The sequence below is a fragment of the Uloborus diversus genome, chromosome 2 (genome assembly GCF_026930045.1).
Source record: "Uloborus diversus isolate 005 chromosome 2, Udiv.v.3.1, whole genome shotgun sequence".
Taxonomy (NCBI): Eukaryota; Metazoa; Arthropoda; class Arachnida; order Araneae; family Uloboridae; genus Uloborus; species Uloborus diversus.
The window spans coordinates 10,052,302-10,068,282 of record NC_072732.1 but is presented as its reverse complement, the minus strand read 5'-3'; the positions used below and the strand labels follow the sequence as shown (position 1 = coordinate 10,068,282).

Sequence of the window (15,981 nt, the reverse complement as noted above, 5' to 3'; positions counted from 1 at the left end):
ATGATTTGTACTCCCATCAAGGTTTAGCGGTTCTATTTAACAGTTTTTTTTTTTTTAATGCAGTCGGACCTCCATATATCGAAGTAGCAAATTGCCGGAAAAAAATTCGATACATAGAAATTTCGATATATAGAAACAATCTTATTTTATCGTATAAATAACCTAAAACATTAAAATTAAAGCTAATTTTCGTGTATGAAATCCAATTTCTAATTTATACGAGCATCAGATTAAATGAAAGTTAATAATTAAAAAATCAACAGAAATTATTTTTATGCCAACATACATCTTCATTCTTTGGCAATTCAACTTGATCTGCAACATGAGGAGATTTTCGTTTTGACAAATCGAGAGAAAAGTAAAAAATTAATCTACGTAACTTGAATGATTTTTACTGCAGCTAAAACGACTAGGAACGATAATCAATAGACAAAAGGGATGAATTGAAACTGATTTTACAATGTTACTGGTTACAACTAAGATATTTGAAACATACTTGAAGGAATTATGAATTCTAGAACGAAACAACCACCTATCTATACACCCCTCAACCCCAGATTCCTTTTGAGTTTCGTAGCAACCATTAGTGAATATAATTTTCTCCCCTAACCTTTATTTTTCACGAGACAGTCTAAAGAGGAAAAAAAATCTACAAATGTCTCGAAAAAAAAATTCGATGTATAGAGATTTTTTCGATATATAGAAACAATTTTTCTATGTAATGAACATTGAAATTTTCTGGGATTTCGATAGATAGAAAATTTCAATATGCGGAAGTTCGATATATGGAGGTTCGACTGTATTTCGAGATGCATTTTACAGTTGGCTCTCGATTCAACGACTTTCAAGGGACCACAAAAAGTTGTCCTTCAGGAGAATGCGTCCTTAAATAGAATGCTTTAAAAACTACAGTGGAGCATCCGGGACCGCGAAAAATCGTCTTTAAATCGAGAAAGTCGTTAAATAGAGCATCGTTAAAGAGACCTTACTGTATTTGATTCTATGAGAATAACACCCAGGCTGCTCGTTTTGAGGCCTAGATATTTATCTTAGTCATCATGAAGCCTGACTTCAAGCAATCATTTCTAACACTGAAAGTTTATTTTGCTGACGTCTTCCAGGGGCGTGGGTTGCATCTTCTTCGAGATGGGAGACGGGAGGCCCCTGTTCCCAGGCTCCACCTCCAAGGACCAGCTGCACCACATCTTCAGGGTCCTGGGGAGCCCCCCCACGGTGGACTGGCTGGGGTCCTCCAGCCCGGAAGAATTCTCCCCCGAAGAACTCCTCTCCTACGAGCGACAGCCCTTCGCCCTCAACAACAACAAGTGTGATGTCGACCTACTAGAAAAGTTCCTCAAGGTGAGTCCCTCTCTGATAAAGCTTTCAGGGATGGACAAAGTGGCGTACAACTTCGAGACTATTCTGCCGTGTGCAGGTAAACGGCAGTATCTGCCAGTGTTGCCAGATGGTCAAATCCAGATTTCCCCAATGCCCTTCCAACTTTCCCCCAAAAAGCGGTGTTTTCTATCAAAATTCCCCAAACTCAAAAATTATTTTTCCACTAATATTTTCTTAAAATGAATCAACTTCCTCGAATATTTTTGCCTCTTGAAAAAATTTTTTCCCCCCAAATAGCCAAATTTTCTTATAAAATTCGACAACTTTTTTTTTCTTCCCATTTTTGTTCTTTTTTTTTTGGTCTTCTTTATCTTCTTTACTAATAATAAAGCTGAAAGTCTCTCCGTCCGGAGGATGTCTGGATGTCTGGAGGATGTCTGTAGGATGTCTGTGACGCGCATAGCGCCTAAACCGTTCAGCCGATTTTCATGAAATTTGGCACAAAGTTAGTATGTAGCATGGGGGTGTGCACCTCGAAGCGATTTTTCGAAAATTCGATGTGGTTCTTTTTCTATTCCAATTTTAAGAACAAAAATATCATAAGATGTACGAGTAAATCACGAAATCATCATAACGTGGAACCGTAACATGGGCACAAGCCAATTGGCGAGATACGAAATTATCATAACGTGGAACTGTAACGTGGGTACAAGCCAATTGGCGAGAAAATTCACCATACATTAATTGTAAATATACAGGCGAACCAAAAGACCTTTTAATTTTTCTATTACGGGCAAAGCCGTGCGGGTGCCACTAGTTAATAATAAAGCTGAAAGTCTCTCTGTCTGGATATCTCTGTACGGATCTCTTATGTCTGTCAGGATCTCTATGACGCTCACAGCGCCTAGACCGTTCGGCTGATTTTCATGAAATTTGACAAAGATTTAGTTTGTAGCATGGGGGTGTGCACCTTTAAGCGATTGTTCGAAAATTCAATTTCGTTCTTTTTCTATTCCAATTTTAAAAACATTTTCCTGAGCAAAATTATCATAAGATGGACGAGTAAATTACCAAGTTACAGGGTTGGCAAAAACCCGGGTTTTTTTAAAAAAGCCCATGGACCCAGGGTTTTTTTGGTTTTTTTTAAATAAAACCCCAAAAAACCCAACTAAAGCTGGGTTTTTAAAAATAAATGTGGGTTTTTTTGTCTTTTTTTAGGGGAAAGATGGGGTACTTGTAGCATATTGTAGCATAAGTATATGGACAAAGCACAAAAATTGTCTTGATAAAAAAAGCTGGAAAATTCAGCGTTTTCTGAAGAAAGGTATAAAAGAACACAAAATTCAAGAATGGTGAAGTTTCAGATTTTTTTAGTTTCCATGGATTGCCAACAGTTAAGGCAAAGTTATTTCTTGAGTGATAAAATCTATTGTTTATTTGTTTTTAATTTCAACATTTTTTTTTTGTATTTTACTTTATTGTATTTTATTTTGTTATGCAAAACTACTGTAGAACCTCAAGTAGTTTAAATCCCTTTTTACTGAACTCCAGCTTGATCAAGACATTTCTTTGAATTTTATGTTGCCTGTTTTTCTATTTCTGTGTACAGAGTAAGAAATATTAAACTTTTTCGTAAGATAATGAAAATACTGTACATCCTATTCCGTTTTCTGTCCGACCCTTTGTAAAACCTGTTAATTTCTAAAAAATATACCTTGTTTATTCGAGTTTTGTGACGTGTTGGTTTGCAGAAAATAATTCACATGAGAGCCTTTTAGCTAAAGTAGTATCCTCTGTATACAATCTACAAATATTGAGAAAATCTGACGTGACAGGACTTAGTCAAGATAATTTGAGTTCGTTATTGACCAGTTGAAGGAAAAAAGTTAAATATATTTATTTAAAATCTTTGAAGCATTTTTTAATGCCCTTAAGAGTTAAGAAATACTATTAAAGTTCAAAATTCATTTTTTATGTCCATTGCCTATTGTGAAGAAGAAATAAAAAAGAAGTTTAAATTGTAAAAGTATTTAAATTAATTATTTTAAAAAAAAAGTTCTCAAAATTTTAAACCCAAAAGTGGGCTAAATAATGGGGTTTTTTAAATGGGTTTTTTCAAAAAAACCCATTGGGTTCAACCCAATTGGGCCCAATCCGGCCAACCCTGCCAAGTTATCATAACATGGAAATGTACCGTGATCAAGCCAATTGGCAAGAAACTCATCATGCATTATTTGTAAATGTACAAGGGAACCAAAAGACCTTTTGATTTTCTACTACGGGCAAAGCTGTGCCGGTGCCACTAGTCATAAATACAAGCGGCTGAAAGAGAGATAAGAAATAACCAAATATTTTTTTTCTACTCGCATTTACTACTCTGCTTCTGTATATACATTTAAACTATGATTTTTGTATATATTCATCCAAGAATCACACATTTTTTTTCCTGTTTCACGTATCAACTAGTTACTTACGCAGAACATTAATGCGAATTCTGTAGCATAATATTCCACACAACGTGAAATGCGAATTCCATAAAGTTGAGCAAAGCTAACTCAACGCTGTTTGATACAATGTTCCCATCCCACTGCACCTTAACACGAATTTAAACACGAAAAAAATTCCCAAAAGAATGCCCCTCAAAACCCACTCCCCCAAAATTTCCCCAGAGAGCACCAGATTTCCCCAAAATGAGGAAATTTTCCCCAATCTGGCAACACTGGTATCTGCCGAAATGGGTTTTCGAGATATATGAAGAAATGTGTGTTTGGTTCAATACTAACAGTAGGAAAATGTTGGAATTAGACCTTTCTTTTTGCGCCTTTTTTTCAGCGGAACCCAAATAAGCCATCTTGTATGATAAAGATAACATACAATAGATGACAAAAATGCAAAAAAAGTTAAAAATGAAAAATTGCAGCTACTGCTCTTTAACTGCACACTGCAGTATTAATGTCAGTGTTGAAGTTGTTACTTTTTTTCTTGTTTATTCTTTCTTCTTTATTGACTTTACCAATCTAATCCTGTAAAACAAAACTTATTTCTGTCCAGTTTTTTTTTTTTTAAATTTTTCTATCAGCATTTTTTTTCCCTACACAAACAATAAAATGCACACATGCAATATCTTGACAGCCTGGATATGCCATCCAGAGACCAATTCTGTCAGTGTATTGCATTGCTTCTGCCTTAGCCCTGCCTAGTTAATGCTTGACAACATAAGTGTTTTCCGTCTAATTATATTGTTGCTTTTCTTCTTTCACTCCTCCTACGTGCAACATTTTATGCAATTTAATAATTTATATAAAACTTGTGATACTACAGAACAAAATTGGGGTTTTTTAAATGCTCATAAATCATACATTTCTGGCTTAAAGTTCTGCAACTACTTTTTTTTCAGCAAATTTCTCGAGGGGCTCAAAGTGATGTCAGTGAGTGTCTAGCTAACCTTGAACCAGGTTAATAATTTTACGTGGTTAATACATAAAAACAATTGTTTCTTAATTTCGGATAACTACACAATTGCTCCATCTTAAATATCAAATTGTAACTAATATTTCCCCCGGGCACTTATGGGAGGGCAGTGTCCCCTGCCCCTTTTACACAACCTGATTAACATATGAGCTTACTGGTCCTCCGACGCTTTTGCCCCCCCCCCCCTCTCAGTTTTTAAAAAATATGAACTGCATTATTTTTCAAGACTCTTGTTTTAGATTTTCGATCATTTTTAAACAATATTTCGGGAGCAGGTGAAAAGGGAAAATGAGATGCACTGCTAAATTACTTTTTTTTTCATTTTGCTGTAATGTTACAGCCAAAAGATTTTGTGGTAAAATGCTGGAAATTTTTAAATGTCACTAAAATTACAGAAATTTTGAACCATCAGATCCGTAGCCACCGTTTTATTATTCCCACTAAAGCATAAAAATTGCTTAAAATATGATAGTGCGTTATGGTGAAGATGTTTTGGTGTGTAGAAAGAGGAGGAAAGGAGAGCCCACATGAACTCGAGGCCAATACCCCATCATGGCTTGAGTGAACCCTGCCCTTTTAAATTATTGATCAGTGTGTCCTGCCCTCTGTTTGAATTTCTCAACAAGCCGTCCTTTCCTCTTGGCAGTTTTAACAAAAGTTCATTACAATAGCAAAACTTTTTTCAATGCCAGTACACAGAAGCCATGTCCTTGAAACGTAATTTCCTCGTTTTGGTTATCCACTAAACTTAGATATAAATCTGAATTTTATGTTTTTAATTTTTAAAATTAAACATTAAAAATCTATTTGTTAGTAAAATTTTTAAAGAATAATATTAAACTGTACATGATTTTTTTATGCATCTGGAATAGAAAGAAAAGTTTTTAAAAAGCACCTTTCAGGGGTCTGTCCAGGATTTTTCAGAGTCCGTTTTTTGTGAAAAATCAAATAATTCTGTGAAAAATGAATTAATTTTGTGAAAAATCAAAAAAATTCGCAAAAAAAAAATTGTTAAAACGAAATTTTAAAATTTAGAGATGGCACAAACTGCATCAATTAAACTTAACCCTTCAAGCGGCAGTGACGTAAAATTCCTTCACCCAGCGATGTATTGAAGAGCGGCCGTGTAAAAAAATTTGGCCTTGAATATTCTGCTTCGAGAACGGCTGCGGCGTAAAATTCTATGGAAGAATATTCTTGGCGAAATTTTTCGACACGGCCGCTCTTCGATACATCGCTGGGTGAAGGAAATTTACGTCACGCCCGCTTGAAGGATTAAAGTTGAGTGTTTTCTTCTATGACGAGAAAATCATTCTGGATTTTTTTTTTCTGATATTTGGCGGGGGGGGGGGGGGGGGGCACCGCTCTTTCAAGTATCAATATTTATCTACCATTCTGCATTATGTTAAATTATACTAGATATATTTCTGTACAGTATTTAAAATAATTGTAACAAAATATAAATAAATAAAACAAAATTCAGAATAGGGTTCAGCATTCAACTTTTTGACCCAAGACACTCTTAAAAAGCATGAAATTTCGTTTCTAACTTATAAATTCCGTGATTTTAACAAAAATAAAAAGATATTTCAATTGTTTACCTCTTAACAAAGTGTAATAATCATCAAAAATTCGAAAAATCGGATTCCCATAGCGGATGCAAAGAGATCGCAATTCTCAAAGTGAAGGCATCAAAAGTATAAAAACGGCTTGTAAAAGAAATATTTTTGATAAAATTATTTTAAAATTGCATTTTAGAGTCCTATGATAACATATCATTAATATCTGTGAACACAGTTGCCCCCCCCCCCCCCCCCCAAAAAAAAAAAATAAATAAACCATCTATTCAGCGTTTTAATTTTTGACTCATAACAGAAAATGGAATTTTGCTTTAAAAACTTGAAATGAGAGTTCTAACAGAAATAAAGAGACTTTTCATTTATTTGAATCCTAATAAAGCGAAGTTAGCTTGAAAAAAGAACAAAATATGATTCTCATATCGGATGTTAAAAGATTGCATTTTTCAAAATGTAGATATCTAAAGAAAAAAAAACGGTAATTAAAAGAGTTTACTTAAAGTTAATCATCCTTGTTAGCATCGAAAAATCAAAACCCATATAATTTTCTCCCAAAATAACAATTAAACATCACACCGCACCCCGTAAAAACGCAAATATTGACAAGCCACAAAATGATGAGAATATTTTCTAATCTCATTATAAAGGTTCAACGCCAGACGCTAAGTGGTGATAGTTTTGAAGTTGGTAACCCTATCTGAAGCGATCCTATTTTTTCCTCACTCTTACTATCCCTTTGCAGTTCTAAGTTCATTTCGCAGATATATATTATTATTGTTTATTAAATCATGAGCGGAGAAAAGTGCTTACCAATGCCTTTTCAGAAAAGTTTACAACAACACCGCTGCTAATTAGCTGTGATAAAACAAACAACCATTATATTTATTTGGCAGTAGCCATTATTTATCGCTTGCAGGAGCATTCCAAGAGTGCCGATTTTTTTTTTTTTTTTTTCAAAATTAGCGGATTTTGTATAAGCTGATCCCTCTAATTTGACTTTAAAAAGGTTCCAAAAATTATCGGTTTATACACAGAAATATGCGGTTTATACACAGAAATATGCATTATTTTGCTTTCAGATTTGCTCTTTCAATAAACAATTTGACAGATCCGATCTTGTTTATCAGAATTTCGTGAAGGGTCCGTTTTGTATGATCGTGATTTTGTGAAAGGTCCGTTTTGTTTAATCGGGATTTTGTGAAAGGTCCGTTTTGGTTGATCGGATTTTTGTGAAGGGTCCGTTAACGGACCCAAATATCCTCTGGCCAGACCCCTGCCTTTTCAACTACAAAAAATCCATTAAAAACTATTTCTGTCAAATTAAAGTGCCATTTTATCTAGAAGCACTCTGCCTCTTTTTTGGTTTGGGGAAACACTATTAATAATACACCTATTGCCAAGTTGTATATTAGAATTTCATGTGGGTGCCAAATTTAATTTTGATTTAGTTTTTATTGTGCTCAAAATAAATTGTTTGCAATATTGCATAAATGGTCACTTGGTCAAATAGATTAAATATTTTACAGATATAAAAAAAATTAAATATGATAATTTTAACTGTGATTGTGATTTTAAAATCATATAGAATTTTTTTTTAACTGGCACAAATAGAAGAAATAATCAACACTAGTCGACCCATGCAGAAGTCCGCACTGTGCTTTTTCATGAGGCATTTCGTTATTTAAAAATTTCAAAGAAAGAACATTATGAAGAAGAACCGGAAAAAGTAAACGGATTTGAAGAAAACGGAAAAAAGTAAGCGCACAAAAGAAAGCATGTAATTTGGAGAGAGCAGTTACAAAACCTCGTTAAATACAATGTTGTGATAATTTGATCATCGTTCACCTTTTGGTTGTATGTATTTTCAATGCAAACATAAATATCATTAAGGGTGACTGAGTGACTCGTGAAACAGCAGTAATTGTGCACCTGATTCATCACATAAGTCAACGAGCTGATTTGTGCATCACATGACTTCCTTTCACTCCAATTTAATGTCTTTTCCCCATTACTGGCAATTTTAATGCGATTCAATAGTTTACTCTCTAAATATCACCAAAAGTGGCCAAATTGAAACATTTTAAAAAAAAATTCGCCAAGTTGGGGACAAATCTTGGCAACCAAAAGACTGGAGTTATATCGCCAAGTGTCCGCCAAATTATAACACCACTTGAGTTTACATCGAAATAAACAATAATTTCCCCCCAAAAAGGGGGTAAAAGACCCCTTTAGAAACACCCGAATGCAACCAAAAGGGGAAGTGCACAACTAGAAGCCACTAGGAGTCTATGTACCAAATTTCAACTTTCTAGGACATACCGTTCTTGAGTTATGCGACATACATACGCACATACATACGTACATACAGACGTCATGAGAAAATTCGTTGTAATTAACTCGGGAATCATCATTATGGATATTTCATGTGTCTATAGGTTCTTAGGCACTTATCCTCATGTGGTCGAGTCAAAAAAAAAAAAAACAACATTCATTCGGGGGTGAGTAAAATGGAAGTTACGGTCGATTTTTGAGTGAAAATTTCTTCGCGAATACAATACTTCCTTTTTTGTAAAAGGAAGTAAAAATAAATAAATCGTAATGAAACGGCATTTAGTGCCTATTTAGAGCCCCGTGGAAAACTGTTTTTCATTTACTTTTGATGTTCCTTTTCAGTACGATCCAAAGGAAAGGATTGGGGCCGCCGAAGCCATGAAGCACCCATACTTCCATTGTTTAGGGCCGGAAGTGCACAAACTACCAGACAGTGAGTCTCTTTTTGCATGCACTCTTTGTTTTAATTTTAGACACGAGTCTGATTAACAGATCTGCCACTTTTCACCCAAATCTAAAGGAATCGGGACGTTCTCGGCAACGAAAAGAGTCGAATTTTTAGTTGCAAATCATGAGGTGTTTATTTGTTTTAAAATCAAGCGTGACTTAAAAACTTTTACGTATAGAAAGAACGTAATCTTCTCATCATATCACCAATAAAAACTTTTTTTTTCCTTAAGGAATATATTTTTGAATATTAAATAGAAAATATATAGTTGCACGATAATTTGAAAATTTATGACTGCAAAAAGGTGCGCTTAGCAAATACAATTCTGAATTAAATCACTCTAAACTTCAATACTATACAGGCAGAAGCTCACAAATTACAGTGAGCCTATTATTTTTCAGTTACCTTCAAATTAAAAAACCACAAAAAATGTTAAAATATAGTATTTTATAAAATCCCGTAAAAGTAAGATATTTTTCACTAAAATTAGCCTCCTAAAAATACAATAACACCTAAACAAAAGTAAAAATATGTTTAATACATGCAAAATGCTTGTATATGTTATAATACAAAGTTTCAAAATCCTACAGTGATATGAATTTGATCTAAGCGTACCTTAAGCATGCGATATGCTTCCCAAACTGCTTACAACGAGGCATTTTCTAAGTTTACGTTATGTAAATAAAAAAAAAAGAGTAAAAGTAACTGTGAATCATGAAATATTTGATGAAAGAAAACAGTGGTTTGTCGACATTCAACCTAGATGCCGTCCCTTTAAAAGGAACGTGGCTTTTGCTTACATTTTAAATAGCAAATTAATTAGCTTTCGGAATCTGATACCCACACAATATATACATTTTTAGAATCAGGGAAGTGTCCCTTATTTTATGCAGCTAAAATTGAAAAGTCGATTTTTTTAACGTATAAAATGTCCCGGTTCCCTTAAAAAACTCGGGGCCGTAACTTTTTCGGACTTTCAATCCTGGCTCAGACAGTAGCAAACATTATCATACAGTGCAATATTTGGCACGTTTTTCTAAATTTTGCTAACATTTGCATTGAATTTTCTTTTTTCTATCAAACTCAATGAAAACATACTTTGACATGCTCTACTAGTCAACCCGTGCGGAACTCCGCACTGTGCTTCGAATCGTTTCATAAGGTATTTCGCTCTTTAAGAATTTCAAAGGAGGAACATTATGAAGAAGAACCGAAAAAAAAAAAAAGTAAGCGCAGAAGAGAAGGCATGTAATTTAAAGACATCAGTAACAAAACCTCGTTAAATACAACTTTGATCATCGCTCACCTTTTGGTCGTAAATATTTTCAATTCAAACATAAATATCATTAAAAGTGTGACTGAGTAGTGACTCATGAAAAAGCAATAATTGTGCATGTAAAAAAACAGGTTGTGGCAAATACAGTCCTGCCCATGTGAGCATCTGACGGGAAAAAAAGAAACATTAAAGAGATATTTATTGGCACGGATTCGAATTGGCGCCATTCTGATTAACAGCCCGACACCCCAACAAACCTAGCAATTGCGCCTTCCTTTTCGAAAGCTATTCATTGAAGGAATGCGTAGTAAAAAACAGCAAAAAAGCTTTTTGCCAAAAAAAAAAAAATAATAATAAGATCATGCTTCTATGTTTTGTCATTAACCAGCATGATACGATTTAAAATTATTCGAAAAGCATGGAATTCGATTAAAGAATGACGAAGATCTCACGTAGCGATTGAAACGAACATTCTAAAGAAGTAATAAATTAGATTGAAAATAAGTGTTTTTATCTTTGAATATATAACTATTTCACATAGAAGGTTGCTTTATGAGTTATGGCTTAAATGCCCGCACATGTTTCTCTTTTAATCAAACACTTAAAATTCAAAACCAAAACCAGTTGAACTGAGTACGTTTTTTAAGTGTAATTTTCGAATGTAGACAAAATGTATTTTTTTTTCAGCAGAAAGCAGAGGAGTAGAAAATGATTTCTTGCTAATGAAGTTGATAATAATTTTAATGCTTTATATCGTATTCGTGCGAATAACAAATTAAAGGTTTACTGGGTGAAACTCGTAGTTTTAATTTGGCGTAGTATTTTTTCATTTGTACAAAAGGTCGAACACTGCTATTAGAAACATCTACATTTCAGCATACAATGAAAATGTTTTTCTGCACAAAAAGGATTTCCTTTAGGTAAATCTAATACTTTTTTATGCTTACATTATGCTGAGGTATCTGAATGTAGTCAATGCTTAAAAAAAGAAAGAACACTCTTCGATTAACAGTCAACTTATCCGAATGATAACTGTAGCCTGCATAAAGGAGTCGAAACACCAAGTAGCATTCCCACTGCATTTATTTTATTACGTTTGTATGTTATGAGTACATGTAATGCATAATACTAATATAAATTTGATATTATATCGGACAGCCCAAACTTGCCCGAAGTTCAGATAGTTTATAGCCGAACGCTCTACCGAAAAAAACTTATCAATTTAACCGAACAACCAGTCCAGTGCTTTTAAGCTTTATTAAAATATGAACACACACACAGGCTTTTTTTTTTTTTTTTTTGCCGAAAGCGACGTAAAAAATGGAAAACTGCATTAGAACTTTGCTTTTAAAAAATGCATAAGAACAACAGGCAGCATCAAGGTTTTGAAACAGCATGGGGCGTTTTCGAAAACTTGATTTTTCGACCGTAAGTCTATTTTTCTTCATTAGCCAGCCTGATAAGTTTTAAAATTAGAAGGGAATAATATATAAGATAAGATATTGAAGAAACATTTTTTTATTCTTGAAAATTTTTACAATTTGTTACCGCAGGCTGCTTGAACCGTTATCACTTAGATGGCAGCACGTGTTCATCAGTTAACAGCACGGTTAAAATACAAAATAAATTGAACTATGCTCATTTTTAAGCGTAGCTTTTCGAATGTAATAAAAATGTGATAAGCATTTTTGTTTTTTTGCAAAAAGAAGAAAAAATATATATTTTACCCTTCAAATTGAGGTAGTAATTTTTTTATTTGTACAAAGAGTCAAAAACTCATTAGAAGAATATATATTTCAATATACGATTTATTATTTTTTTCTGCAAAAAAAAAATTCTATTGTAGTCTGAAATCTTAAACCTGTTACATATATTTTCGCTTACATTATGCTTTAATTTTCTTACCAGAGCCAAAGCTTAAAAAGAAAAAAAAAACGTACAATTCCGAAGTAATTTAGCACAAAGTCATTTCAAGTTTTCATATCAGCAAGGAGCGTTTCCTTCTCATTTATTCTATTCCTTCATAGTTGTTATTCACTTAATTAAGTGTTCATGTAATGCGCGATATTTCTCTATTTTTTTGCTGCAGATTGTCCGGACGTGGGCCAGAACACGCATTCTCCTGGTTACGAGGAGAACGCTCTGCCGATCAAGCTATTCAGCTCTGTCGGTCATAGTGCAAGTTAAAGTTATAAGTTTAACCGAAAACCTCATTCTGGTTCTTTAAAACAGGTTTTTCGGCTGAAAAAAAAACAATTTTTTGACCGTGGGTCTATTTTTCGTCAGTAGCCAGCACCATAAGCTTTAAAATAAGGCGTAAATCAAAGAAATCGATCAAGAATTAAGGAAAATCTGGTGTAGAAACCAAAAACAGGCTACAGAAATAATATATAAGGATAAAATATTTAAAAAATCACGTAATTTAAATTCTTTTTTATTTTTAAAGACAAGAGTACACTTTGAAAGTGTTTTTTTCTTTTTAATTGACTCTAATTTTTCCAAGCATTGACACTTACTTTTATTGATATTTGTAAATCCGACATCTTTAAGTCTAGAGCAATTGCTGATTTTGATCGTCAGATTGCTTTTATTTTTGCACAAAACTTTATGCGATAGGTTCCTTTCTAATTATCTTTATGATGGTGACGTTTGCTTGAAACTGGGAAATAATGTTATTAATTTCTTCTCCTTATTTACAGCTGCATCAATATATCTAGTTCCTGGTATTAAATATGTTGCTGACGATAACCGTAAGTTAGTTTAATTTTTCAAACACAAAATGTTTTGTTACTCCACATTTCTGATGTAGTTTTTCTAATTTTTTTGTCTTTTCTTTGCAGTTCCTTGGCGGAAAGAGACTGAAGATGTAGGTAAGTAAAAGTTTTATTACTCTTTTTTTCCATATCTCATTATTCTGATGTCTATTTTCTAAATTATGTTATATTTTCTTTACAGTTGCTAGGCGGAAATCAAGGGACAAAAGTACGTCTTTTAAATTATCTTGTCATATATTTTGAAAAATCAGTATGTGATTTGATTATTTATTCATTTTTTTTTTTTCAGTTAGAAAAGAAATATTAACCTCCTACCGTAAACTTAAAATCCTATGAATTACTTTTAATACTTTAAATCATTGATTGAGCTATCAAAAAATATTAGGAAATTTTTATAAACTTCTGCTATGTGTAAATTTGCATACAGTGTTATGTTTTATAGGGTGGTGATACAGGAAAAAAATAATTTAATTTCCAAATGTTTTTCCGTTTGCAATTGCGCAGCTGGGAAAAGCTGGAAGCTTCAAGCCAGCAGCTGGAAGCTTCAAGAAAAGTCACAATGCTCTTTTGTCCCCCCCCCCTTTTTTTTTTTCAAAAGAAAGATTTTTTTTTTTTTTTCAAAAGAAAGATTTTTTTTTCTTTTCATGTTTTTCCTTCCTTTCTCCCACCCGTACAATTGCTTCAGTAATTGTGCCAAATGTTGTTTTCTCGGCAACTTCAGCTTACATTGTGTGCTCAATTCCTTTCTTCGGGCAGTGGTTATCAATTAAACCGAAATATTTTTTGGGTACATATATTACTAGGCAGAGTTTTGAGGAAAGAAAAAAAAGAGAGCTCATTTTTATATTTAAATTCTAATTCAAATGTTTGCAATGCACATTTGTTCCCAGAAGATCAGGGCCGTAACCAGAAAATAATTTCAGGATAATGGGTTAAAATCTTTCATGCGGAGCTTTGTGCTATTAGTGCCAATGTTCAAGTCATCGGGTTATCTATTATGAAAGCGTTTTATGCAATTAATATACGTATGAAAGATGTTTGAGTTTTGGAACAATATTTTTTAGACATTTTTAAGTATAAATGAACATTTAAATGTCAAACCAAACTTTTCTGAGGGGTGGGGGTGGAACTTTAAGGACCCCCCCCCCCCTTGTATGGCCCTGCATAAGATACAGTAAGAAAACGTAAAATCGGGGGCAGGTTTAGAATATTTATGCATTTATTAGACATTTACCCAATGAATTAAGGGGGTAATGTGTACTCCTTGTTTTTAGTATGAATTTCATATGCAGCACGTTCTATATACTAACAATGTTTTGCAAATTAAATTCTTGGACTGGTTGTGAATTGTCTGCTTGGTTGGCATTTGAAAATAAAAGTTGCTTCACTGATTTTATGCACTTGATGAGCTGTGGGGACATCCTCTATCATTCTTTTTTTTTCATCATCAATTATCGGCAGTGGGTATTAACTCTGATATCGATGGAATTTGGGATGTAATGAGACGATACATGCGTTATCAACTTCTGGAAGATTTTCAAGACAAAATTTAGCAGTTCTATTCCTCAAATCTTGTGAAGGAAGATTGCCTGTTGGAGGAGTGTCCTCCAATTTTTCAAAGGATATCGAAACAGAAAAAAAAAAGAATGCCACAGCAGCTTCAAACATCTGTAAAAGAAATTTATCTACAAAAAAAAAAAAAAAAAAAAGAAATGAAAAAAAAGTTTGTGTGAGTCTTGTAGATTAAAAATTATTTTGATCTGTTTGTAGAAAAATGTATCAAACGGAATTTTTGAAAAAGGGTAACGTAAAATCCGGAACATTTTAGTGCTATCAGCAAGTTAAACGCACCAGTAGTGACCAGTGTTTCAGTAGTTGCCACTATTGTTGTGTTTACCTTATGGTCATTTTCACGGATCAACAGAAAATGTGGTCGGAAGCATGATAACGTATGAAGCAGACAATGTAAAATCGGGGTTTTGAGGTGTGCTGAGTTCATTTCGACTATTTTTGGAAAATGTCTGTCTGTGTGTGTGTGTGTGTATGTATGTGTGTCACGTCTGTGTGTGACCAGTTTTTTTGTGGCCGCTCTACAGCAAAAACTACCGCATGAAATCGAACGAAATTTGGTACACATATGTGCCCGTATGTGAACTTGTGCCCATTGGTTTTTGGTGCGAATTCCTCCAAGGGGGGTGGAGCAATGGGACGTTTTTTGAGTTACGCATGCTTGCTATTCCTCAGGAAGTAACTGGCGGAATCAAACAAAATTTGGTCCATATGTTGGTATTAACAGGAACAGGTGCTGATTCAATTTTGGTGTCAATAACTCAAACGGGGGTTGAGCTGTAGAACGTTTTTTGTCGTTAATTGTGACTGCTGTATCTCAAGAAATAATGAACGGAATGAAAGAAAAATTTATCGGCAAGTAGCCCTTAGTGGGTATAAGAACTGATTTTATTTTTGTGTCAACCGCTAGTAACCAAGGGGGTAACGCAATCACCCGTTCTTTTTTTCCATTTTGAGTGCCCTATCTCAAGAAGTAATGCTACATTCTGGTTGAAATTTGGAATATATGTGAATCCATGTGTAAACAGGCTTTGGTTCAATTTTGACGCTGATCGCTCCAAGAGGTGTTGATTTTTTTTTTTCTTGCGAATAAAAATATTTTCATTAATGCAACAATAAGAAAGATAAATCGTAATAGATTGTCGTCTGCGTATTTCTCGTGATTTTAATTGTATGGAAATGATCGGAAATATTATC

General features: G+C 33.7%; 1 protein-coding gene across 1 annotated transcript in view; it reads left to right on the top strand.

The window, feature by feature from the left end:
* Positions 1 to 15,981, top strand: part of LOC129217795 (cyclin-dependent kinase 5 homolog) — a 151,906-nt gene that overhangs the window by 135,238 nt on the left and 687 nt on the right. The window contains exons 13-17 of the mRNA XM_054852135.1: positions 1,122 to 1,359; positions 9,060 to 9,150; positions 13,141 to 13,191; positions 13,282 to 13,311; positions 13,397 to 13,423. Of these exons, the coding sequence (XP_054708110.1) occupies positions 1,122 to 1,359; positions 9,060 to 9,150; positions 13,141 to 13,191; positions 13,282 to 13,311; positions 13,397 to 13,423 (437 nt within the window). The remainder of the gene's footprint in view (positions 1 to 1,121; positions 1,360 to 9,059; positions 9,151 to 13,140; positions 13,192 to 13,281; positions 13,312 to 13,396; positions 13,424 to 15,981) is intronic.